This window comes from Bufo gargarizans, chromosome 2 (assembly GCF_014858855.1).
Source record: "Bufo gargarizans isolate SCDJY-AF-19 chromosome 2, ASM1485885v1, whole genome shotgun sequence".
NCBI lineage: Eukaryota > Metazoa > Chordata > Amphibia > Anura > Bufonidae > Bufo > Bufo gargarizans.
In genome coordinates, this window is record NC_058081.1 from 554,370,588 (window position 1) to 554,397,181 (window position 26,594).

A 26,594-nucleotide genomic window follows, 5' to 3' on the forward strand; every position below is an offset into this window, starting at 1 on the left:
TCTACCAGTGGGGGTTGATGCCCTAGGTGGAGACAGTGCTCAGCACCATAAATATGATCCTATCCTATATACAGGGGCAGAGCACTGATATCCACATGGATCCACAGGAGAGTCTCCCTGAAATAAGGAATAACCATATTGAGACTGCAGTCTACTGTATTATATTAACTTTTTCTGGTTTATTGACCTATCATTTTTTTGTAACTTTATCAGGGTGTCCTTTAATACAAATTTTATTATAATAAATATAGTTATAGAGTGTACTAAAACTCCTTTTGATCTCCTGATATTTTAAATTGCCCTCCAATCTTCATTTCTATTTGTCGCACAGTATCTATTTACGGGCTTGGGGTGTTGCCCTTGGAGCGAGCACTGTTTTCATGGTAGCACTTGCCGGTGAGCCACTGAAATTTTCATATTTTCCAATTCAATATATTAAAACCAATTAAAAACTTGGAAAATTGCTAGGAGCCGGTTGCACTCACCACAGCTCAGGTGAGCGGGTCGGCTCCCTGAAACAACTGATCGGTGGGGTCCTGAGGATAGGTCATCAGTATCTTTATCTGGATAACCCCTTTAATGTGACATCACATGAACAGAACACAATTCATATAAAGAAAGTGCCAGTGTTAGTGTCCAGGTAATAATAAGTCAGTATATCACAATACAACTTCATATGAAATAGAAGTACCTCTTGCAATGGGCTGTAGGACTAAACCCCAAGCATATTGCCAGCATGCAATATGCAGCTTCATTAGTAGTGCCCAAAAATAGGCTAGTGAGAATTAGGGTGCATTCACTAGCCCTTTGAGAGCCACGGGAGTAGTCAAGCTCCAGGGGTGGAGGAGAGGTGCCCAGCCAGCAAGCTTGCGGCCTGCAGCATCACAGACAGCATAGGAGCGCTGCAACTAAGAGGATTGCAAGTTCAGTAAGTGTTCTCTCCTCCCCTAATTTCCTTCTGCTTTCTACCCCATAAATAATGCTGGACCACTAATAACTAAGTGAGGCATAGCACAAGCATTATTAGACAGGACTATTTAGCCCTGTCAATTAAATAGGAGGGGAGAGTATACGGAACACTGAGGGGAATACTAGTGGTGCTCCAAGACCTACACCAGCCCCTCGGTACTCAAAATACCTAATTTGCATAAATATAAAATATAAGAGACTGCTGCATGACTTGGGGCTCAGACTGCTTTACTGATTTGCAAGGTGGTGAGGTGAAAGACAGATGCCCATGGGCGGAAGGTGCTAATTCTCCGCTTTCAGCTGGGGACCGGGTGGGAGACAATGTGAAGGAACTCGAGGCACTGTCAGCTACCCAATCTATTACCACCGCTACTTGTTCTGGCCTCACTGGTATTCTGGCCTACAAAATAATGCTGAAGTTTTTGTTGTGTACGTGCATCTACGTCTACGAGGAAGGTGTATCATTTGGGCTTGTAGCTGGCACAGATTGACCATGACCTCTCCCTGCAACAGGAGCTCCACCAACACCAGCAGCCGGGATCCAACAAGGCAAGTGTGAAAGTACCCTTACACAAAGAATGCTATCAATCACTGATAACACCTCCCCCTGTACAACTATCAGTGACTGACAGCTATCTATGTATATACACTTACACAAAGAATGCTATCAATCACTGACACCTCTGTGTACAACTGACTTGAAAAAAGCAGAGATTTAAAGAGGACCTTTCACCTGGAAAAACATTGTGAACCAAGTATCCTTACATATACAGCAGCGCCCAGGGATCTCACTGCACTTACTATTATCCCTGGGCGCCGCTCCGTTCTCCTGCTATGTCCTCCGGTATCATCGGTCAGTAAGTTATAGTAGGCGGAGTTTGCCCTTGTTCTGCTGGGCGTCTCCTCCTCCTAGGCTGTAGCACTGGCCAATCACAGCGCACAGCTCACAGCCTGGGAGAAAAAAAAAACTCCAAGGCTGTGGGCTGTGAGCTGTGCGCTGCGATTGGCCAGCACTACAGCCTAGGAGGAGGAGACGCCCAGCAGAACAAGGGCAGTCTCCGCCTACTATAACTTACTGAGCGAAGATACCGGAGGACATAACGGGAGAACGGAGCGGCGCCCAGGGATAATAGTAAGTGCAGTGAGATCCCTGGGCGCCGCTGTATATGTAAGGACACTTAGTACACAATGTTTTTCCAGGTGAAAGGTTCTCTTTAAAGGTATACATTTTACTGATTCTTTTCCCACAAAACTATATATCTATCTGCTCAGCTCCTCCTGCTCTATAACTTGCTGTCCAAAGAAGTTGTGCCAAGTTTGCAAGTCATCCTCGATCCTTAGGATAGGGGCTAACATTCTCTATGGAACTGACAGAAATAACTGAGTACAGCACTGAATTTAGCAAAACATGAAAATCTGTCCATGTTTGCCATAACCCATCACAATGCAGCTTTCATTTTTTCCACGGCAGTTTCACAATCAAAAACGCACCAAAGTGGCTCACTAGTTAGCACTGGTGCCTTGGGTCCAAATCTGACCAAGGTCAACATCTGCTTGGAGTTTATATGTTCCCTCTGTGTTTATGTAAGTTTCCTCCAGCTATTCTGTTTTACTCCCACACATAAAAAATACCAGATGTGACCCAACCCTAAGGCTAAATTCACATGGCAAAATCCGCAGCAGAAAAATCAGTAGCAGATCAGTAGCTTAAAACTGGTAATCTTTGGTGGCAGATTTCTAATTTGGTGGAGTATTACAGGTGTTTTAGAAGACTTTTTGGTTTAGAAAAGGTTTTAGAAAAGGTTTTCCCAGTGTATTTTTTTAATCCAGGATTACAGCCCTTGGTTGGGATAATTCAGAAACGTTCACTTGAAAGTTACTAGTGCTTCTTTCTGCTTCCCTATTGACTTAAATACAAAATCCACCAACAATCCGCTTCTAAGTAGTTATGTGCCTCTTCAGAAGTGGATCTCAATTTAGTGGTGGAAAAAATGCCACCATGTGCACGTGTTGACCTTTTTTCCACTGAAGTTAATAGAAAGCTGCTATTGGCTTTTTGATTGCAGATTTTGCGATGGAAAAGGATGCTCTTTAGTCTTCAGCCATATAAAGTACTGCAGATCTATTGCAACTAGCATCTGAATAGAAGGTGCCTTCCACCGCTATGGGAGTTCCAAACATAGCCAAATGCTGGCTCGGCCATTTTTGGGTGTACCATAGCGGTGAATGGAGAGAACACAGTGCAAGTGTGGTGTACTCTCCTTCACTTTGAGGGCCACGTTCTGGAGATAGGGGCGGGTCCTAGAGGTGAGACTCACACCTATTGGGAATTTGTGGCATATCCTAGACTTATGCCATCTACCTTAAGATGGGAAGACTATAGTCTTTTATATACAGTAGGAGTTATATATGGGGATTTTTTGCTTTATTTTCACACTAATTCAAAAACTTACCAAACATACCAAGAATCTAAACAGCTCTCATATCTTTGAAACTTACTTGTTGTTTTGCACTTGGTTAAAGGAGTTATCCAACGTGTAAAACATGCCCCTCAATGCCCAGGCACCTCATATAGATTATATTTACCCCGCTCCCTGGCACTCGCGTAGCTCCTGCACGGCCGCTGCTGCATCTCCGCTGTGCTAGGGAGGCTCGTCCCCGTCCCAGCCTGCTATTGCCTAACCCCACCCCACCCCCGTTGCCGGATGTTTTGATCCACGCAATTGGGAAATGCGGGGAGCAGGAACAATGCCTTTTACAAGCAGGGTAAGTATAATCTATATGTGGGTCCCGGGCATTGGGGGCATGTTTTACACATTGGATAACCCCTTTAATGCCTCACTAAAAACATGGTACTGAAAGATACAGCATGGCTGCCAGCGATGTGATATCCACGGCCAATCGACAATCTGCATCTCTTAGTCTCTAGACAAATATTGAAATGTTTGTTTGGCTGTGTGAGGAGTGGGAGTTATGGCTGCACAGCTGTTCATAGGTAGAGAAGACAAGATAATAGATCCTCAAACAGAGGTAAAAAAAAAAAAACTTTCAGCAGGCAGACCAAAACACAAACATTGGTGTGTCTATTACTTTTCTGAAAAAAAAACAAAAAAAACAAGGCAGCTGTAAAAGGTTCACATCACCAGTTAGTTTTCCGTTCTTCTGATCCATCAAACAGAAAAAGAAAAAAATATTTTTTTTAGCATCCGTTGTGCTCATTTTGCATTCATCTGAGGTCCGTTTTTTTTACTGGGGAGGGGAAGGGGGGCATTGGGGGCAGTGGTGAAGCCCTTAATGGAAGACTTTTCCTTCATCAAAAACAACAGATCTTAGAAGGAAATAACTAAAACAGATGTCAAATAAGCAAACGATGCTCAAAATAAAAAAATCTGTTTTTTTTCTGTTCTTCTGAGGGAGAAGAAAATTAAACAGTGATGTGAACCTAGCCTAACTCTCTGTAAACTTGTAGCTGGGCATTTCAATTGTGAAAACCATAACTGCATGATATATTAATTGGCCACTGCTAAAGGGCAAGATTGGAGAGAGACTTCTCTCCAATCACTTCTTCCGGTCTCCAGCCTGAACACATCCAGACAGGCTCAGGTTTACCGCTCCAGTCAATCACTGGCCTCAGTAGTGACTGGCAACAGTTGGCTGCCGAGTGCATGTAGCCCCTTCTGAAAGTTTACAAGCCAGGGACTGGAAGGAGCTGGACTGGACACTCAGCACTGGAACATAGTAGCGGTGAGCAGGTGACTTTTTTACTTTAGAACTTGAGCACTTTACTAGTCAAGCTGAAAATTTACATAAAATCTGGAATAAGTGATCGTTGTGGTCTGACTCCCTGCACTCACGCTGATCAGCTGTTTGGAGAGACCACAGCACTCCATAAGCGCCACAGCCTCTTCGTAGGCCTATAACGTCCCTTTCATCAATCGCATTGCGTAGGCACAGCTCAGTCCCATTCAATTGAATAGGGCTGAGCTGCAATACTAAGCAAATCCACTATCCAAAGGACACCGCTGTGCTTAGTAAGATGTGAGGAAGCCAGGGCGCTCACAGATGCACTGCAGACTCTTCAAACAGCTAATCAGGAGATACTGATGATCAATCCTGAGGATAGGTCATCAGTATTAAACACTCAGACAAATTCTTTAAGGTTAAATCATCCAACACCCAAATCACTCTTGTGAAAAAAGTAATTTCACAATTAATTTAAAGTTTTGGATTGGCCTACTGATATTCTTCTCAACCATACAGCTGTAGACATGTTTTTTTGTTTTAGATCATTGTCTAGCCCAGAAACCCAATTAAAGAGGATCTGTCACCACTCCTAACATGTCTATTTTAGTAAATACTAAACTATCATATCAATTCCGGAGCATTTTTTCTGAGAACTTTGTGCTGTGATTCTAATATTCCTCATGGAAATTAATACATTTAGTTGTTAGCATTCCCTTGTCAATGGAGTGTGTTCTTGCACACTCACAATCAGCACTTGCAGTTTATGGATACAGTCACACAGCTTTATGTCTCTTCAAATGCGATATGGTGCTCAAAAACCATTCCACATGTTGCTCCTTCCTTTCTGAGCCCTGTGGTATGCCCATACATGCCCACAGTTATAACCACATATGGGGTTCTGCCATATTCAGAATAAAATTTATAACAAATTGCGCAGTGACTTTTGACCTGGTGTCCTGTTGAAAAATCTTTGGCTAAAGCAGCATAAAAAATAAAAAAAAAGGAATTTTTCATTTTCACAGCCAAGTGTTTCTAAATTCTATGAAACGTCTGTGGGGTCAAAGCACTCATTGCACCCCTCAATAAATTCCTTGAAGGGTGTAGTTCTCAAAATGGGGTCACTTTTTTCTACTGTTTCTACTGTAGGGGTGCCTCAGAGTCTCTTCAAATAGGACAAGGCCCAGAAAACATTTCAGCAAAATGTGCCGTCCAAAAACAATATGGCGCTCCTTCCTTTCTGATTCATTCAGTGTACCCATACAGCAGTTTACAACCACATATGAAATGTTTCTGTAAACTGTATATTGAAGTTTGATTTATTGTTAACCCTTGCTGTGTTACAGGAAAAAAAATTATTAAAATTGAAAATTAGCAAAAAAGGGAAATCTTGAAATTTCTTGTGGAACACCTAAAGGGTTAACAAAGTTTTTTAAATAATTTGAGGTGTGTAGTTTCTAAAATGGTTTCTATTATAGAAGCCCCTTAGTCTAGTCAGCAAAGAAGGCAATATGGATAATATCAATACATTAGTAAGCGCATTGTATTAACTTTCTGTACATGATAAATGCTTATTTGCTGAAGTGAGACAACCCCTTAAAAGGGAATTTATCATCAGAAAATGACCTATTGCTTAAATTATGTTTTCATGTTAAATAAATATTTTAATAATTTTTGGTGTTTATTTTTTATTTTTCATGTCAATATGCAGTGAGCCCCTGAGGAGTCGGCACAGAGGATGGGAGCGGTAGTGGACATAATAATGATGTGTCACAGTGTACTCCCTCAGGCCATTGCTCACAGGGGTTGGTGCAGTGAAGGAGATGCACCTTTTTTCCCTCAGGATACACCCTGTTGTTGTGGGTTCCCTGCCTGTTGGTATTTCGGGGATGTCCTTGATGTTAAATGTCCATGTGGCTGCAGGGCAGGGCACATGATGGAAATGCAATGGCCACTATGTACTGTTAAGAGTCAGAGATCAGGCCAAGTTGAACTTAAAGAGGACCTTTAACCGATTATGACACTGTGAACTAAGAATACAGACATGGAGAGCTGCGCCCGGGGATCTCACTGCACTTACTATTATCCCTGGGCGCCGCTCCGTTCTCCCGGTATACGCTCCGGTATCTCTGGCCACTAAGTTATAGTAGGCAGAGATTTCAGTCACTAAGTTATGGTAGGCGGAGTCTGCCCTTGTTCTGCTCTAGCGCTGGCCAATCGCAGCGCAGAGCTCACAGCGTGGGAGGTTATTTTCTCCCAGGCTGTGAGCTCTGCAATGCGATTGGCCAGCACTACAGAAGAACAAGGGCAGACTCCGCCTACCATAACTTTGTGACCGGAGATACCGGAGGGCATAGCAGGAGAACGGAGCGGCGCCAGGGGATAATAGTAAGTGCAGTGAGATCCTCGGGCGCCGCTCTCCATGTCTGTATTCTTAGTTCACAGTGTCATAATCGGTGAAAGGTCCTCTTTAACAAAAGTTTGTTTTTAATATGTGCATAATAGGAGTTGTAGTACATCTAGCAATTATGTATACACAATGCACATTTTCTAGATGTCCAAGCATGAGCTAAACAGATGTTTACAGCAATTGCCCTCAGATTACTCTTTCTTTTTCTACAGTCTCTAGTACTGGGATCTCTGGTTAGCAACCACAATCTGTCAGAACGTCCACATTTCACATGATGGCATGTAGTTCCAATAATACAACTGGCCAAGATTGTACCTGAAGTGTGCATTATCCCTCCATGCAGAAGTCTGAAATGTTGTACGCTGATCACTTTGCTGACTAAAATGTTGCAGCCTCTATGTCCACTACTCTGGGATGCATAGGGTGTATTAACTTGTTCCCCCTTTGCTGAAGTAAAGTCTGTAATGCATTATACTGATTACCTTGCTGACACTCGTTGTAGCCATGCAAATTCTCCAAAATCTTTCTTCTCTGTCTTTGTGATGGTAGCAGAGGACACATGAGAATCTGTTAGCCTCTGGAAGTATTGAAGCTGAATGCCTGATAAGAGGAGCACATAATGTCTGATTCCTGCATCCTCCAGGCCTATCTTCACACTCTCTACTCCCATTAGCATCTCTTAGCTTTCAAATTTTGGGGGGGCACACTGGGGGCCAGGACAAAAGTATGGGGGGGGGGGGGGCAGCTCTAACAACGATACATTTACACAAGTATGCTTAGAAATGCTGTGAAACTTTACCCAATACCTAAAACCACAAAAAGGGAAGAAAAGTCCTGCTGTCTGTGGTTTAAAAAATAAATAAAAAAAATCACTCAGATTTCAACATGTCCTAGTTGCCTGTGGATGACACTTTTATAGGGAGGGGGATCTGTGGATGACACTGCTATGGGGGGGGGATCTGTGGATGACACATACCGTATATAGCATCTTATGCTATATGTGTCATCCACTGATCCACCCCATGACAGTGTCATCCCCATTTCCCCCTTCATAACAGTGTCATCCACAGATCCCCCTCCCTATAACAGTGTCATCCACAGATCCCCCTCCCTATAACGGTGTCATCCACAGATCCCCCTCCCTATAACGGTGTCATCCACAGATCCCCCTCCCTATAACGGTGTCATCCACAGATCCCCCTCCCCGCCTCTCACAGAAGTGTACATTTGACATTTCTAAACTGTAATCCATATCCTGCAGTAACATTAACTTTAAATCAGGATTAAGCGGCTGCTCATCTCTACTAGTACCTTAACCTTACACCACACGGCTAGCTTCAGTGACAGGGCCAGGCAACAGCCTACAGGCACTGCCTGTTAGTTGTTACCGAACGAGTGCTGATTTCTGCAGGTCAGAGGATACGGATTACAGTTTAGAAGAAATGTACAATACACTCCTGTGAGCGGTCCAGTGGCGGATCCAGAGCCTGGTCTCGGGAGGGGCACTTCCAGATAATTTTTGTCCGCCGCCACAGAACAAGGGTGCTTATAGAACAGACTCCACAGTGTAGAGGTATACTGTATATTGTGTGGCACAGTGTAGAGGTATACTCTATATTGTGGGGCACAGTGTAGAGGTATACTGTATATTGTGTGGCACAATGTAGAGGTATACTGTATATTGTGGGGCACAGTGTATGCTATATGTGTATAACAAACATATTTCACATGAAAACTTACAATTACTTGACTTGGCCCTTGGGGATCTCGGACACCACTTCAACACTTGGCCCCCCATCATGTGCCAGTAATAAGCCCCCCATCATAAGCCAGTAATAAGCCCTCCATCATCTGCCAGTAATAAGCCCTCCATCATCTGCCAGTAATAAGCCCTCCATCATGTGCCAGTAACAAGAGCCCCTCTAATGTGCCTGTAAAACTATTGTAAAAAAAACAAACAAAAAAAAACCACTTATACTTACCTCTATGTTAGCGATGCGACGCAGGCCTCTTCCAGCCTGTGTACAGCGCTGTACGGCTCAGGCGGCGCGATGATGCCTAGTGCCTGCAGCCTATCAAAGGAAGTGGAAGGGACACACCTCTCCCTCATCTGCCCCGCCGCAGCACAGGCAGATGACTATAGAGATGAGCGCAATGGAAGCGCTCATCTCCCTGTGCCTGGCTGCAGCCGCTCAGTTGGGGGGGCATTTTAGTTGGGGGGGGACAGCGTGATGTAGGGGGGCCGTGGCCCCCTCTGACCCCCCCCTTCCCCCCGGCGACGCCACTGCCTACTCCTAGCACAACTACAATCTCCTGGTACTAGGGGGTGTGGCCAGCCCACACCCTCAGCTCCAGAGTAGGCTGGGGCAAGATGTTAGTCCTAGCAACATCTAGCTCATGCTGTAACATTCTGAGCATACAGTGCATTAAATTACATGAAGTGCAGAACATTACCTTAACAGTACATTATCAAACAGTTGCAGATACGCCTGGTACTGGGGTACTGCAAATAATAGAAATAAAACAAAATCCTGCAGTTTTCACATTGGCCACTAAGTCTAAAACTGGTCAAACATTTTATACTTTTGTCAGCCGAACCCGCCGAGAACTAAGGTGTGTGGGGAGCTTCGGACTCTCCATTGACAGATGATGTTGGGGAAGAGAAGAATATGGCAAAATGAATATTTTCGCCTGATCCTTTTGTTCTCTGGGGAGATAAGCTGCTGCCAGAACTGCCTTGGAAGCTGTTTTTCTAGTATATGCAGACACGTTCAACTGAGCTGAGCATGTATATGTATGTTGCAGCCAGTAGGGAGACGGGAGTGATAGCTGTCTGCCAAAAATTCAGCCGAATGTGTATGGTCTGCTTTATAATAGGTGCAACTTCTTGGTCTGTACAGATCACTTTACTGCAGTTATCTGCTTAACATTACAAGCAGGATTAGAATGATATATATCACCTCTATATATACACAACACAGGATCCACCACTCACAACAGGTGATTGTCAAAGCTTATCTCCTCCCATCTGACTTCTGCACAGGTCATCGAGCAAGCCTAGAGAACTCTCCTATAGAAGTCAACGAGGTCCACTCCTGTACCTTGTGTTTATGGCTCATGGTTACTGTAAGACCCCTTGCAGACGAACGTCGTGGATTAGGTCCGGATGTGTTGCGGGTGCGTTCCGGGAAAATCGTGCGATTCTGAAAGCAAGTTCAGTGAGTTTTGTCTACGATTGCGTTCCGTTGTTCAGTTTTTTCTGCGCGAGTGCAATGCATTTTAATGTGTTTTGCACGCGCGTGATAAAAAAACTGAATGTATACAAACAACATCTCTTAGCAGATGCAATGCATTTTTCACACAGTCCTATTCACTTCTATGGGGTCAGCGTTGCGTTGCGTAAAAAATGTAGAATATAGAACATGCTGCGATTTTAATACAACGCACAAGTGATGCGTGAAAAACAACGCTCATGTACACAGCCCTATTGAAATGCATGGGTCAGGATTCAGTGTGGGTGCTATGTGTTCACGTCACGCATTGTACCTGCGCGGAAAACTTGCTCGTGTGAAAAGGGCCTAATGCAATTCTCTAAATGGTGACTATTTCTGAACATGATTATGGCAGTCCCCATAATCATGTTCAGGAAATTAAATAAAAAAATCTGCAATCAAAAAATGCTAAAAGATTATTTTAAAAAAGGATATGTGTCGCCATCTGGTTTTAACCTCTTCAGTGAAATTTATTTTAAAGAATCAGGGTTTGTTTTTTGTGGGGCAAGTTGTATTTTTAGTGTCACCATTTTAGGATACATCAAACATACTGGATTAAAAAACACTGCAATTCCGCCATTGTTTTAGGGGTTAATGTTGTTCACAGAACAGGAAAAATTTAGTTAAATTGGTTATCTAACCCCTAAAATGCCTCCCTAAATTCCCGGGCCCCTTACACAGGTTATACTTACCTCGCTCCCTGGCATCCACATTACTTCTGACACATGCAGGACTTTCGTCTCCGCTCAAAAATCATATTCTGAGCGGACACCGAACGGACCCCATTATAGTCTATGGGGTCTTTGGGCTCTGTTACGCTGAGTTGGGTTTCAGCTATCTGCAGAATCTGTCCTTTCCGTTCTCAGGCTCCTCAACGGAGCCGGAGAACGGAAAGGAGAAACGGTGATGTGAAAGGAGCCTAAGGCAGAAGAAACTTTATTGCTCTGATAAGGGTTAAAGACAAGCTACTGTATGTACAGTCGTGGCCAAAAGTTTTGAGAATGACACAAATATTAGTTTTCACAAAGTTTGCTGCTAAACTGCTTTTAGATCTTTGTTTCAGTTGTTTCTGTGATGTAGTGAAATATAATTACACGCACTTCATATGTTTCAAAGGCTTTTATCGACAATTACATGACATTTATGCAAAGAGTCAGTATTTGCAGTGTTGGCCCTTCTTTTTCAGGACCTCTGCAATTCGACTGGGCATGCTCTCAATCAACTTCTGGGCCAATTCCTGACTGATAGCAACCCATTCTTTCATAATCACTTCTTGGAGTTTGTCAGAATTAGTGGGTTTTTGTTTGTCCACCCGCCTCTTGAGGATTGACCACAAGTTCTCAATGAGATTAAGATCTGGGGAGTTTCCAGACCATGGACCCAAAATGTCAACGTTTTGGTCACTGTTGATCACCATTTGATCACCATTTTCCAGCACGGTGCTCCATCGTGCTGGAAAATGCATTGTTCTTCACCAAACTGTTGTTGGATTGTTGGAAGAAGTTGCTGTTGGAGGGTGTTTTGGTACCATTCTTTATTCATGGCTGTGTTTTTGGGTAAAATTGTGAGTGAGCCCACTCCCTTGGATGAGAAGCAACCCCACACATGAATGGTCTCAAGGTGCTTTACTGTTGGCATGACACAGGACTGATGGTAGCGCTCACCTTTTCTTCTCCAGACAAGCCTTTTTCCTTATGCCCCAAACAATCGGAAAGAGGCTTCATCGGAGAATATTACTTTGCCCCAGTCCTCAGCAGTCCATTCACCATATTTTATGCAGAAGATCAATCTGTCCCTGATGTTTTTTTTTGAAGAGAAGTGGCTTCTTTGCTGCCCTTCTTGACACCAGGCCCTCTTCCAAAAATCTTCGCCTCACTGTGCGTGCAGATGCGCTCACACCTGCCTGCTGCCATTCGCCTGAGCAAGCTCTGCACTGGTGGCACTCCGATCCCGCAGCTGAATCCTCTTTAGGAGAAGATCCTGGCGCTTGCTGGACTTTCTTGGACGCCCTGAAGCCTTCTTAACAAGAATTGAACCTCTTTCCTTGAAGTTCTTGATGATCCTATAAATTGTTGATTGATGTGCAATCTTAGTAGCCACAATATCCTTGCCTGTGAAGCCATTTTTATGCAACGCAATGATGGCTGCACGCGTTTCTTTGCAGGTCACTATGGTTAACAATGGAAGAACAATGATTTCAAGCATCACCCTCCTTTTAACAGGTCAAGTCTGCCACTTTAACCCAATCAGCCTGACATAATGATCTCCAGCTTTGTGCTTGTCAACATTCTCACCTGAGTTAACAAGACGATTACTGAAATGATCTCAGCAGGTCCTTTAATGACAGCAATGAGATGCAGTGGAAAGTTTTTTTTGGGATTAAGTTAATTTTCATGGCAAAGAAGGACTATGCAATTCATCTGATCACTCTTCATAACATTCTGGAGTATATGCAAATTGCTATTATAAAAACTTAAGCAGCAACTTTTCCAATTTCCAATATTTATGTAATTCTCAAAACGTTTGGCCACGACTGTACAAATCAGCAAACAGCAAACAGCAAACATTTTATTATTTGGAATTTTGGGTTCTAAAAATGTAGCAGTTACTAACGTTATTACCAAAAGAGTATTTAGTACCTTAGTAAGGTCACTTTGTTATTTGGTGATGCTAGGAAAGGGGGGGGGGGGGGGGACCATGATAACCTCGCTGCATTTCTGTTAAAAATAATTTTTGTACCTTTAGGGTATGTCCAAGTGTGACTGAACATACATTTGAAATATCTGTGCTTTTTGCATCAGTTCTGTGGCAAAAACCTCCACAAAAAACACAGCAAAAACTGCATGTATTTTATTCCACATGCATTCCATGTGACTTTCGCCAAATGGAGTTCATCCTCTGTATTGCAAACGGTGGAGATCTGCAGTCAATTTACGCTTTGAATTTTTTATGCAGCATGTGGAGGGGATTTTAAATGTCACCCACTTTGCTGGTACTAGGCAACACTGCAAATTTACTGCATGAAAATCAACAGCGTTTCAGTCACATGTGGACATACTCTCAGGGTCCCACTGTCATTACACTGGCATAGAGGGTAAAGCTGGCTGGATACAATTCTGCTGGTTTAAAGTGACACTTCTGTCAAAAAGGGGTATTTTTTGTAACTCAATGGGGTGGATTTATCCGACCCTGCATTCCAGCATTCTGTCTTCAAAAGGTCTCAAAATAGGGCTTTTGCGAGGCTACTTTCACACTAGCGTTTTGGCTTTCCGTTTGTGAGATTCATCTGATTTAGAAAATTGCACGTTGCACTGTTTGCCTACTGATACAAGACGATTGGTAAAAATTAACTTCACATTATAGTTGAATGTTGGCATTCCATGATATTTATTTCAGTAAAGTGGGAACAGCAGGTAAATGAGGCAATGGCCTGCTTTGTATAAATAAAATTTAACCTGTCTAAAAGTGTTCAGTGTGGCTAATTGATATATGTAGGATTTGGGGCTGTATGTATCACATTAGTAGAGCTGTAAAATGTCAGTGTTGCTAAGATACAGATATTTTTACTTTATGCAACATTTTAGGCATTGTGTGTAGAGATGAGTGAACTTCTTGAGATTTCGTCAAATATATATATATTTTTTTATCAGTTTGTGTCCGAACTGACTGTACATTAATCAAATATGCTCCAATTAGTCTGAAAATTGGTATACTATACTCGGAGGTCTCCTGGGACCCAGATTTTGTATATCTTTTTGTAATTTTTTTTTTTTACAAATTTTCAAAAAATTGGCCCTCATAGGAGGCAGATTGTGTTCAAATGCACACAGTGTTATCAGAAAAAAAAACAGTGGCTTGTTGGGACCAAGTGTAAAAAGTTGTGCCTTATTGGCGCAGATACCTGCCCTTGTTTATACACACACACACACATGTTAATGTCATAAGAAACAGTGGCTTGTTCTGCACAAGATTCTAAAAATTATGCATTAACGAGGCAGTATGCTTGTCCATATTTATACAAAAATGTGCTACTAGTCAGAAGAAACAGTGGTTTGTTCTGAAGTTGAACAAGCCTGGAAAATGTAGGGGTAATAGTCAGATATGTAGGGGAAATGGTAGTACCTGAGGGGTAATAGAAGTGACAGCAATAGCGTGATGGGACCGGCAATCAATAGCTGAGTAAATTTAATGCTGGCAATCAATAGCCATTGTCATCATCAGTGTGGAAATCCTCACGGATCCATGCCTGATTCATTTTGGCAAATGTGACGTTATGTATAATGGTGGAGGACAAGTTTGTTCATTTGAGTGTGATGACGCCACCTGCCAAGCAGAAACCCTCTCTAAGAGGATACTGGAAGCAGGACAAGACAGTAGACAAGCTGGACCAGTTCCACCCACTGTTCTAATCTGCCTGCCCAGAGGTCCATAGGGTTAGGAAAAAGGGCATGTATGGGGAAAAGACCACAATAATTTAGAAAATAATACAATTTTATATAATTTAAAAAAGAAAAGCTGGGCTGAAGTATAATTATCATACAGCAAAATTACATTTTGGTGAAGCGGCAGAACTGCAACATATTTCCATGATGACAATACAATTTTTATGGATGCCTGTTTGGCAAAAAGTCCAAACTGACGGCATAGAGAAGAATAAAATTTTAGAAAGGAATGAAATTTTGGGGAAGGAATGCAACTGCTCCACTACAGAACTTGGCCAAAAGTCTGACATGGGATATTGCAAAAACTGAGGCTGATGGCATAGAAAATAATTCAATTTTAGACAAGAACTACATTTTGGAAAGTTCTCATGGCCACACATTTCATTACAGATGTCTCATAATCGGGTGGAGGACAATGAGAAGTAGGAGTCTGAGCAGGAGACTTAGCAGCTGATGATGATACAAATTACATTACACTGCTTGGGGAAGTGGACCACAAAGAAGACTAGGAAAAGGAGGACAGACTTGTTCTGATTTGGAATGCTTGCTCATTCTATTTTCCCACAGGATCAGTTGATGGCACCTCATGTGCTGCAGTAGAGCCCTGTTACCTATGTTTGTGTCTGAATGCCCATCTTGCAGCTTTTGCATAGGGCTGTGGTTTTGTTTTCGATCTTGTACCCACCCTATCATCACCAGTTCACAACCTGATCACAATAGAAGCAGATCTGGCTTTTGCTTCTGCTCTTTATTGCCACCACATCCACCACCCTTCTTCTCTGATGTTTCCTTCTTTAGAACCTTGATCTGGCTCCCAGGTCCTGTCCAACATAGAGTCATTATCATAGTTCTCACCCTCCCTACCACTTTTATCAGACTGTGATATGTCATTGTGGGCTCCTTTGTCCCCTCCCAGTCCTTTGCTCTGTATTCCTCAGAGTGTCACTGTCGCTATCACTGTTCCTACTGCCACCACCATGGCTACAAGTGCCACTACTACTACTACCACCACCAACACAGCTATCTACCAACACAGCCTCTGCCTGGACTTCCTCCTCATTGCAGTCCAAATGCTGAAGCTTCTTACACATATCATCAACAGAAAGACTATATTGAGTATCTTCTATAGAACGTGGGGTTTTGTAGCCTCTTGTCAGAAAAAAAAAAAAAAAGCTCCCCACAAGGAGGGGGCAGGGAAGACAAAAGATGATGCAACTGAAAGGCTTTTCTGGAGCCGCAAGGAGAAGGACCAGGAGGAATGCTATGAACCCTGTCTCCAAGGCACGGTGTCAGACTCAAAGCAGGATGATGTGGATGTCACTTCTGAGAGGAGTGATCTATCCAGTCCACAGGTTTGGTGCACAGATTATTAAATTGTACTAGCAAAATTGCAAGTGTTTTTGCTGTAATTAAAAAACAGGGGCACAATGAAATGCTCTCCCACCTTCCACAAACACAATGCACACTGGTATTGACAATTTCCAGTGGTAACAATAAAGCTTTTGCAGTAACATGAATTTGCTATATAACACTTGGAATCTTGCAGTAATATGCAATGTGTTTAATAACATGTGTATAATATTGGCATTATTGCAGTAAAATGTGTTTACTGTAATGCTGAAAGTTATCTTGCAGTGATATGCAAATGCACTAAATAACAAGGGTATAATGCACTGAAATGCCAAATTACAAACAGTAAATGAAAACCATTTTTTAGAAAAAGGGACAATTCCTCAGTGTTTGCAGAAGATTATATGCCGTTGGGGTGCTGGCAATAAGTCTATGAACTGTAGAAACTTTTTTTTTTACAAAACAAAATGCTGTCTTATTGTTCATATAATAAAAAAAAAATATAAGAGTTTCTTGCAGGATTTTGTTATACAAAAGTTTCCAACAAGCTCTATGAAACACCTTGGGTTGTGACCAGTACCTCACGCTTTCCCTGATAAAACCCTAAAATCTTCACAATTATATTTCCATATGCTCTCCCTATAGTGTCCCTAGTAACTGGCTTGTTTTTGCAATTGTCTTTTGCCAGACATTGCCATACTTTTACAAGTCTAGCTTGGAACAGAATGGTGCTTCCTGCTTCTGAGCAGAAGGACCCCCTGATTGGCTAATTAGGCTGTCTGCCAGCATGTAAGCAAATCAGGGCAAGCTCCCCCACTTCCTCCCACTTGTTTTCCCTGCCAATTTGCACTGGGGCCATTTGTACGCGATTTGTCTGAAACTAATCACCCACTCCCAGACCAGGCCATTTACCCCCTTTCCTAGCCAAATCTAATTTTGTGAAACTAACATGTGTCACTTTATATGGTAATAACTTTGGAATGCTAAGATTGTTTATTTGTGACACATTGTTAATGGTAAATTTGGTAAATTTGAGTCAGCATGTTTTATCTTTATGTATAAAAAAAATCCAAAATTTACCAAAACTTTGGAAAAATGTACTATTTTCTAAATTTGAACCTCTTTTAAGGCATGTAGTGATATCTCATAAAATAGTTATCAATTTACATTCATATGTGATAAATTTAGATTTTGATGGAATGGTATTTGGGCAACATGTTGCATTTAAAGAGATCTACAATGGAAACCTCCAAAAAGTTACCACACTTTGGAAACTACACCACCCAATTAATTTTTAAGGGGTGGAGTGAGCACTTTGACCCAACAGGCGTTTCATAGAATTCATAACATTTGGCTGTGAAACTGAAAAATGACATTTGCTAAGAAAGTGGAACTTTAGGCCAAAACTTTCTTTCTCACAAGGGATAACAGGAGAATATCACCCCACAATGTGCTATCCGTTTTTTCCAGAATATTGTAACACCAATTTGTTGTCGTAAACTGCTGTTTGGGGATACACCAGTGTTCAGAAGGGAAGGAGCATCATCTGGATTTTCTAACATGGAATTTGCTGAAATGGTTTTTAAGACCCATAACTTTTTTATTTTTTGTTGACTTTGCTCTGTGAGGGCTTTTTTTTTGTGGGACAAACTGTAGTTTTTATTGGCACCATTTGGATTTCTGATCACTTTTTATCAAATTTTTTTAGTTTTAGTTTTTATGAGGTTTATCATCTGGTATATATGATAACTTTATTCTGCATGTGAATATGATTATGGCGATAAATTTATATAGATTTTTTCATGTTTTACTACTTTTGCATAATAAAATCACTCTTTATTAAAAATATGTTATATTTGGCATTGCATTATACTAACATCCATAACGTTTTTATTTTTCTGCCAACATAGATATCTGAGGGATTCCCTTTTACAGGACAGACTGTACTTTTTATCAATACAATATTGGGGTACATAAAACTTTTTGATGACTTGATATAATGTATTGTGGGAGCCGAGGTGACAAAAAAAGCTGTTTTGGCATAATTTTTATTTACTTTTTTTACGGCATTCACCTGATAGTATAGATCAGGGGTAGGCAACCTCCGTCTCCCAGATGTTGTGAAACTACAACTCCCAGTATGCATACTTGCTCTGCTCTTCTAAGAACTCTCATAGAAATGAATGGAGCATGCTGGGAATTGTAGTTTCACAACAGCTGGGAGCCAGAGGTTGCCTACCCCTGGTATAGATCTTATGATATTTTTACAGAGCCATTCGTTACGGACGCAACACTACCAAATATGTCAATTCTTTTCTATTTTTAACAATTTTTTAATTACTTAATGGGGAAATGGGAGCTTTTCATATACAGTATGTGAAACCTTTTTATTTTTATCCATTTTTTTATACTTTTATTTTACACTTTGTGTCCCCCATAAGGTCATATAAGACCTCTGGGGGATATTTAACATCAATTTTTTTTTATGTTGATCTCTACAGTAACTCAGGCTGTCAGGGGAAATGCAATCACCACAAAGGCTGTACAGCCTCACTGCAGGGCTGATTGGGGTCTCAGGAAGTCCTGGCAGCTGCTGTAGTCTTGCGGCCCCGGCAGTCACATGACCGTCGGGCCAGAACAGAAAGTGGCATATCGCTTCCTCAGCTGTACATACAGTGCTCATTCAGCGCTGTGTAAACGTTTCTTTGTGTTCTTATCCTCTCTATGGGTTGCCCTGCTGCCACTGACAGCAGTCCCCCCACTCAGCATCTGTATGAGTATGCAGCTGCAATTTTGAACCCCTAGGATGCTTATAGTCTATGGGTGGTCAGCAACAGGTTAAAAAAAACTTTGTATTCTTTTGGCAGACTAATTTTTGTGAAATTCGTAACAAATCTAATTAATTTAAGTGTGCTCAGTTTTAACTTTCTTTTTGAAAAATGGATTTATTTGAGGAGTGTGATTCATTCTGAGCCTGATTTATGAAGTAGATTCATTCTGCATCTCTTTTTTTAATAATCACATCTAACAAAATTATAACACCAAATTACCAATGCCATATTATATACAGTTTTCTCCACACAATGTAGGGTTTATGTGCAGTCATTTTAGCTTTTTATCCTTTTTTATTTAGCCTTTTATCCTTTTGTAGGCCTGTAGTGTTTGTGATAAATGTTTCTTACATTTATTTCAGTGAAAAAAAAGAAAATGTTACCGAAAAAAAAGGTAAATAATTTTATTTGGTTTTGAAACAGTAGAATCAAATTTTCTCGATACTAGTTCCTTGAAGGGGTTGTCCGGGTTCAGAGCTGAACCCAGACATAACCCCTTCTGCCCCCATTCAGCCCCTCTCCGTTTTTAAGGCTACTTTCACACTAGTATTTTTTTGCGGATCCATCATGGATCTGCAAAAATGCTTTTGTTACAATAATAAAACCGCATGCATCCGTCATGAACGGATCCGGTTGTATTATGTCTTACAGTTGCAAGAAAAAGTATGTGAACCCTTTGGAATTATATGGATTTCTTCACAAATTGGTCATAAAATGTGATCTGATCTTCATCTAAGTCACAACAATAGACAATCACAAGTCTGCTTAAACTAATAACACATAAAGAATTACATGTTACCATGTTTTTATTGAACACACCATGTAAACATTCACAGTGTAGGTGGAAAAAGTATGTGAACCCCTAGACTAATGACATCTCAAAGAGCTAATTGGAGTGAGGTGTCAGCCAACTGGAGTCTAATCGATGAGATGAGATTGGAGGTGTTGGTTACAGCTGCCCTGCCCTATAAAAAAAACACACACCAGTTCTGGGTTTGCTTTTCACAAAAAGCATTGCCTGATGTGAATTATGCCTCGCACAAAAGAGCTCTCAGAAGACTTACGATAAAAAATTGTTGACTTGCATAAAGCTGGAAAGCGTTATAAAAGTATCTCCAAAAGCCTTGCTGTTCATCAGTCCATGGTAAGAAAAATTGTCTACAAATGGAGAAAGTTCAGCACTGCTGCTACTCTCCCTAGGAATGTCTGTCCTGTAAAGATGACTGCAAGAGCACAGCGCAGACTGCTCAATGAGGTAAAGAAGAATCCTAGAGTATCAGCTAAAGACTTACAAAAGTCTCTGGTATAGGCTAACTTCCCTATTAGCAAATCTACGATACGTAAAACACTAAACAAGAATGGATTTCATGGGAGGATACCACAGAGGAAGCCACTGCTGTCCAAAAAACCATTGCTGCACGTTTACAGTTTGCACAAGAGCACCTGGATGTTCCACAGAAGTACTGGCAAAATATTCTGTGGACAGATGAAACCAAAGTTGAGTTGTTTGGAAGAAACACACAACACTATGTGTGGAGAAAAGGAAGCACAGCACACCAACATGAAAACCTCATCCCAACTGTGAAGTATGGTGGTGGGGGCATCATGGTTTGGGGCTGCTTTGCTGCATCAGGGCCTGGAAGGATTGCTATCATCAAAGGAAAAATGAATTCTCAAGTTTATCAAGACATTTTGCAGGAGAACTTAAGGCCATCTGTCCACCAGCTGAAGATCAACAGAAGATGGGTGTTGCAACAGGACAACGACCCAAAGCATAGAAGTAAATCAACAATATAATGGCTTAAACAGAAGAAAATACGCCTTCTGGAGTGGCCCAGTCAGAGTCCTGACCTCAACTGGATTGAGATGCTGTGGCATGACCTCAAGAAAGCGATTCACAGCAGACATCCCAAGAATATTGCTGAACTGAAACAGTTCTGTAAAGAGGAATGGTCAAGAATAACTCCTGACCATTGTGCACGTCTGATCTGCAACTACAGGAAACGTTTGGTTGAAGTTATTGCTGCCAAAGGAGGTTCAACCAGTTATTAAATCCAAGGGTTCACATACTTTTTCCACCTGCACTGTGAATGTTTACATGGTGTGTTCAATAAAAACATGGTAACATGTAATTCTTTGTGTGTTATTAGTTTAAGCAGACTGTGATTGTCTATTGTTGTGACTTAGATGAAGATCAGATCACAATTTATGACCAATTTGTGCAGAAATCCATATCATTCCAAAGGGTTCACATACTTTTTATTGCAACTGTATATAGCCATGACGGATCCGTCTTGAACACCATTGAAAGTCAGCGGGGGATGGATCAGTTTTGACTTCCCCATTGACTTACATTGTGTGTCAGGGCGGATCTGTCTTGCTCCGCACCGCATCGCAGCGATTTTCTGTCTGCAATGGGGACGCAACCGAGTGGAACGAAATACATTTTGGTGCATTCCGTTTCGTTCAGTTTTGTCCCCATTGACAATGAATGGGGACAAAACTGAAGCGTTTTCTTTCGCTATTGAGATCCTATGGCGGATCTCAATAGCGAAAGAAAACGTTAGTGTGAAAGTAGCCTAAGACAGGTAGTGATATCTCATAAAATAGTTAGCAATTTACATTTACCATATGTGATAGATTTAGATTTTGCTGGAATGGTCTTTGGGCAACATGTTGCATTTGAAGAGATCCTGAGGTACTCCTACGATGGAAACCTTCAAAAAGTGACCACATTTTGGAAACTACACCATGCTCCGATGCTCTCCCTTGCCCTGCGTTGTATAGCATAGGGCAAGAGCTTTTTCTTAAGATCCGATGATGTACCAGGCTATGCTAGACTGAGGCTTCCGCCTAGCAGTTAGCCCGGTGACATCACCGGCACTAATGGGTGGTCTTTAGTGCTGCCCTCTGCCTAATAGTGTAAAAAGGTAAACAAACATCCCTTGCCCTGGGAAATGCAGTGCAGGGCAAGGGGGAGCATGAAATGCTCCAATGCTTCAATCAGAGGGGCTGAGTAGGGGAAGAAGGGGTTATGTCCAGGTTCAGCTCTGAACCTGGACAACCCCTTTAAAAAGGTATGCCCAGCACTATTCTGATTTTTACATCAGGGGCATAGCAAAACCAGGCAGCTGGGACACCAGCCCCAGCTTAGGTAGAGCTGTCAAGATATAGTGCTGCCTTCTATCTCCATCCTCTGTCTTTACTACAAAACGTTACAAAAGCTAATGCTTCATAACGGCTGCTGTAACCTGACAGGGGAAGCGGCTCTGTCAAGACTGACTCATTGCAGCACAGGCCTTGAAAAGAGTCAAATCTACCTGAGAAGAGTAATGGTTATTTATAATCTCCTGCACTCTCAAACATCTGCTGATGAGAAAGGGAGAAAACTAGGTAGAAGCCTGTCAATCATCATCAGGTGGGCAGGGAGAGCAGGAATTCATGGATAACCAGGACTCTTCTCAGGTAGATTCAACTCTTTTCAAGGTCTGTGCTGCAATGATTATGATGCTGGTTCTCGGTAGTGATGAGCGGCAATATTTCACAAATATTTTGTAGAATATTCGTCATATATTCGCGAATTTTGAGAATTCGAGATTATTTTATTAAATGCGAAAAATCGGCAATGTAAAAATCGCGTAATGCAAATTCATAACGTGAAATACAGGCGTGGGTCACTTTGGCTACATTTTTCAAGCTGGTATAAGTTTCCTGAGACTGGAGAAAATGGTTGGCACGGCAGAACATTACAATAGCTTTATATGCAGATAGAGTCAAGTGTTCCAATATATTCGCGGTTGCGTTAATCGGCAGTGATTAGAATATTTTTTCGCACTACGAGCCACTTCACATTTTAGCAGGTCTGACCACAGATTTCTGATTGGTGCACTAAGTATGGTTGTGAACTTGACATTGCTTCCTTTTCATTGGCCCACAAGCAAGAAGCAGAGAGGAATCATGTGTTCAGATGGGAAACAAATGTTGAATATTCGATATAACAAACATATAGCACTATATTCTAAATATTCACGAATTCTCGAAGTGGCGATATTCGCGATAAGAATTTGCTATTCGAATATTCGTGCTCAACACTAGTTCTCGGCAACCACTTACTTTTAGCTCATGAGTGACACCACTGAAATCAGCATTTTAGTCACTACTTTATACGGTCAGCATAAAGTTGATTACAGGTTCCCTTTAAGAAGGAAAAAGGCTCTGCTCTGCGTACCACGGCCCTTCTGCAGGAGAGGTAGGTATGTATAATATGTGTATGGAATGTGTTTGTACCTGTGTTGTGTGTATCTGCATGTAGATATTATAAATATTTGTTAGTGTCATTTGTGTTATGTCTATGTATGTGTGTAATATTTATGTATGCACAATATGTATGTGTTGAGTAACATTGTATTGGAGGATCTCATTGAATTTTGGGCGAAGAAACCCCTAGCTACAGCTTTGTTTACAATAAAATAAAACTTACATAAAAGTTGAGCAACTTTATAAATGTACTGCATTGCCAATCTCAGATTTTTCTATATTCTCAAGCTGCAGTCACAGTTTTGCATTTTTCTAGTGAAAAGTCAGCAAGCTAGTCAGAAACATCCCTAAGAGCTTAAAGGGTTACGTCAGGATTAGAAAAAGATGGCAGCTTTCTTCCAAAAACAGCACCACACCTGTCAATAGGTTGGGTGTGGTATTACAGCTCTGAAGGTAAAGTGAGGTGCTGGAATAAAGGAACCATATTTTTCTAATCCTGGACGACCCCTTTAAGCATCACAAGAGTTTGATCTTTCTACATCAAATTACTGTACTATACCTGGTATATGGATAGCACCTTTATAATGTATATCATGATAGAAAGATTATAATGCAAACGGTAATTTAGTTCAGTTCAGTACAAGATAGGTAAAGTAAAATATTTACAAAGTTGTTCAATGTTTTATGCAGATTAATTCTATAAAACTGTAAAAAGTCGACATATACTATTATTTATAAAAATAAAGTAAAAATAATAAAATACGTTATAATAAAATATTGCCTACAAAATAACATGGCAGACTGTTTTTGCTGCAGTTTTCTTTTTCTTTCTTCAACAATTAATGACTAAAGCGTTGAATAATATATAAAATGAAAAAGAACAAGATATGAAACTACAACTCTTAGCATCCAAGTTTCCTGAGAATCGTAGTTTCTGGGATTCTTGTGCAGTAAAACAAAATTCTAGCTCTTTGAAAGTCAATATTAGTCACACGGCAAAAAAATAAAATACAAAACCTATGCAGTATAAAATAATATCCTATATAGCACCCTGGCAGTCATTTTCATGTAGTTTTCTAAGCAGCTCACAATGCAGCTGATACATGGCATTAGTTAACCGTGCCAATGCCAACAGTGCCTGGAGTGCAGCAAGGGTTTGCATGGGTTAAACATGTGCAGTGTCCAGGTCCAGACAGTTTTCTTTTACCCTATATAAGTATATGACTGACTTTTCTTTGCAAAAATCAGAACCAGTGGAATAGCTTAGCAAGCAAACAGGGTGAAAGGTCAATGTAGAGGAGGACAAAGAAATGGGAAGTAAAATGAAGTTACCTTTCTTGTCAGGTCTGGCCTTTTTGGGTTTCTGCAGTCTTGGAGATACATGACTGTCAGTGGCCTGTATTATCGACTGTATGAAGGCATGCAAATGTTTTAACAGCTCACAGGGCTGCTGACAGGACTTTGCACTGTGGGATCTCTCAGACCATGTAACAGCCAGTTCTGATGTCCAGGAGCTGTTTGTCTGGGAGAGAGAGAAGTCCATGAGAAGGAGAGGGCAACTCAGCAATATATGGATTTGAAAGGTGGAGGAGGTTCCTTAGTAGCTGTCCAGCTGGGAGAGACAAAGGGGGGAGGGTATTCCTAAACCTAAAGCTCAGTGCAAAACCCAAATATTGCCTTCTCCTCCCTTCCCCGAGATTCTTTCAAGTATTATTCCTGGTGGAGGATAGAGTAACTGAAAACCAGTAATGGTCAACGTTTTAGTAGACACTAATGTGAATATAGGCATATACAGTATATACCATACATACATATAAAGAGTCAAAGTCAAGAAGCACCATACCTTAAAGAGATGTTGATGGCAGGTTACAACATGGCGGAGGGGTAGGGTAAAATTCACTATAGGAACATCCATTTGTGTGATACAATGTTCCCCAGCCTGTGGGTCTCCAGTTGGTGCAAAGCAACAACTCTCATCATGCCCTGACAGACTGCTGCTATCTGGGCATGACAGGAGTTGTAGAACTGCAACAGCAGGAACAGGTTTCAAATCAATGACAATGATGAGATCTATACAGCCTTGCAGATCCTTTGGCGGTGGAGTGGTTATAATTACAGATATTAATTTAAGCATCGGATTACCTGAGCTCTACACCATGTAATCCTCTTTCTTGGACCCAGAATCCTTCTATGTAAAGACACATACAGAATTTATACAGGAATGATATGGCCCTAAAGGTTAATGTGGCCCTAAGGTAAAGGTTCTCAATGAAAGTTTAATTGGACCCGTGTCTCTTTGTGAGATCTCATGAATTAAGGTTTTTCTTAAATATTCCATCTTTCTCTTGCTCAACATTCATAATCTCATGATTATTAAGACGTCTGCCACGCTATCAATTTTGGAGTTGATTATCTCATGCTTTTTAGGGCTTTTTTGATAGGATTTAAAATCTATATTCTGCTCTTTTTTTAAACAAAGGGAATTACGGAGAAATACTCATATGTGAATGAGCCCTTCAGAATGGCCACTTAACTGTACATTGATGTTATCCAATATTATCACTAACAAAGCAAGAGTTCAATATGAGCCTAACCTCCCCTGACAGTACACCAAACAGCACCTAATGTGGGTTCACAACATAATATCTCATCATTAAATCCTATAAACCAGAAGAGTAGTTTGTACCATCTAGACCCCATGTCAAATTCTCTAAAGGGATCTGATTTATTTATAGTGCTGGTCTTTTCATATGTACTAATCACGCTGGCTGCACAATCCGCACAATGAAAAGGGGCCACACACAATAGGGAACTTGTTATTTTTAGGATGTCACTGTGCGTTGCCCCTTTTCCACTGTGTGGCCAGTGCGATTAGGGTGAGTTCACATCACGTTTTATTCCTCCGTTTGACATATGTGTTAAAAAAAAAAGATACAAAAATGCAGCACACTGCGTTCTTGTATCTTGCACAGTCCGGTAAAAAAAAAGTATACATTTTTTTTTTTTTACAATGGAACTCTATGGTGAACAGATGCCACTGTATGGCATTAGTCTGAGGCATCTGTTTAAGGTATACGTTTTTTGTATACCTTAAAACTATAGGCCAATAAGTTTAACATCTGTTGTGGGTAAACTGTTTGAAGGTTTTCTAAGAGATGCTATCTTGGAGGATCTCAATGAAAATAAGCAAATAACGCCATTTCAGCATGGCTTCATGAGGGATCGGTCATTTCAAACTAATTTAATCAGTTTCTATGAGGAGGTAAGTTCTAGACTTGACCGCGGCGAATCAATGGATGTCGTATATCTGGACTTCTCCAAA

General features: G+C 41.2%; 1 protein-coding gene across 2 annotated transcripts in view; it reads right to left on the bottom strand.

The window, feature by feature from the left end:
- Positions 1-24,825, bottom strand: part of LOC122926676 (insulin-like growth factor III) — a 68,965-nt gene extending 44,140 nt beyond the window's left edge. The window contains exon 1 of one of the 2 annotated variants that reach the window (XM_044278129.1): positions 24,605-24,825. In XM_044278129.1, the coding sequence (XP_044134064.1) occupies positions 24,605-24,815 (211 nt within the window). In that variant the 5' untranslated portion in view covers positions 24,816-24,825. The remainder of the gene's footprint in view (positions 1-24,604) is intronic. The other variant, XM_044278128.1, reaches the window with a different exon arrangement.
- Between the last annotated feature and the right edge of the window lie 1,769 nt (positions 24,826-26,594).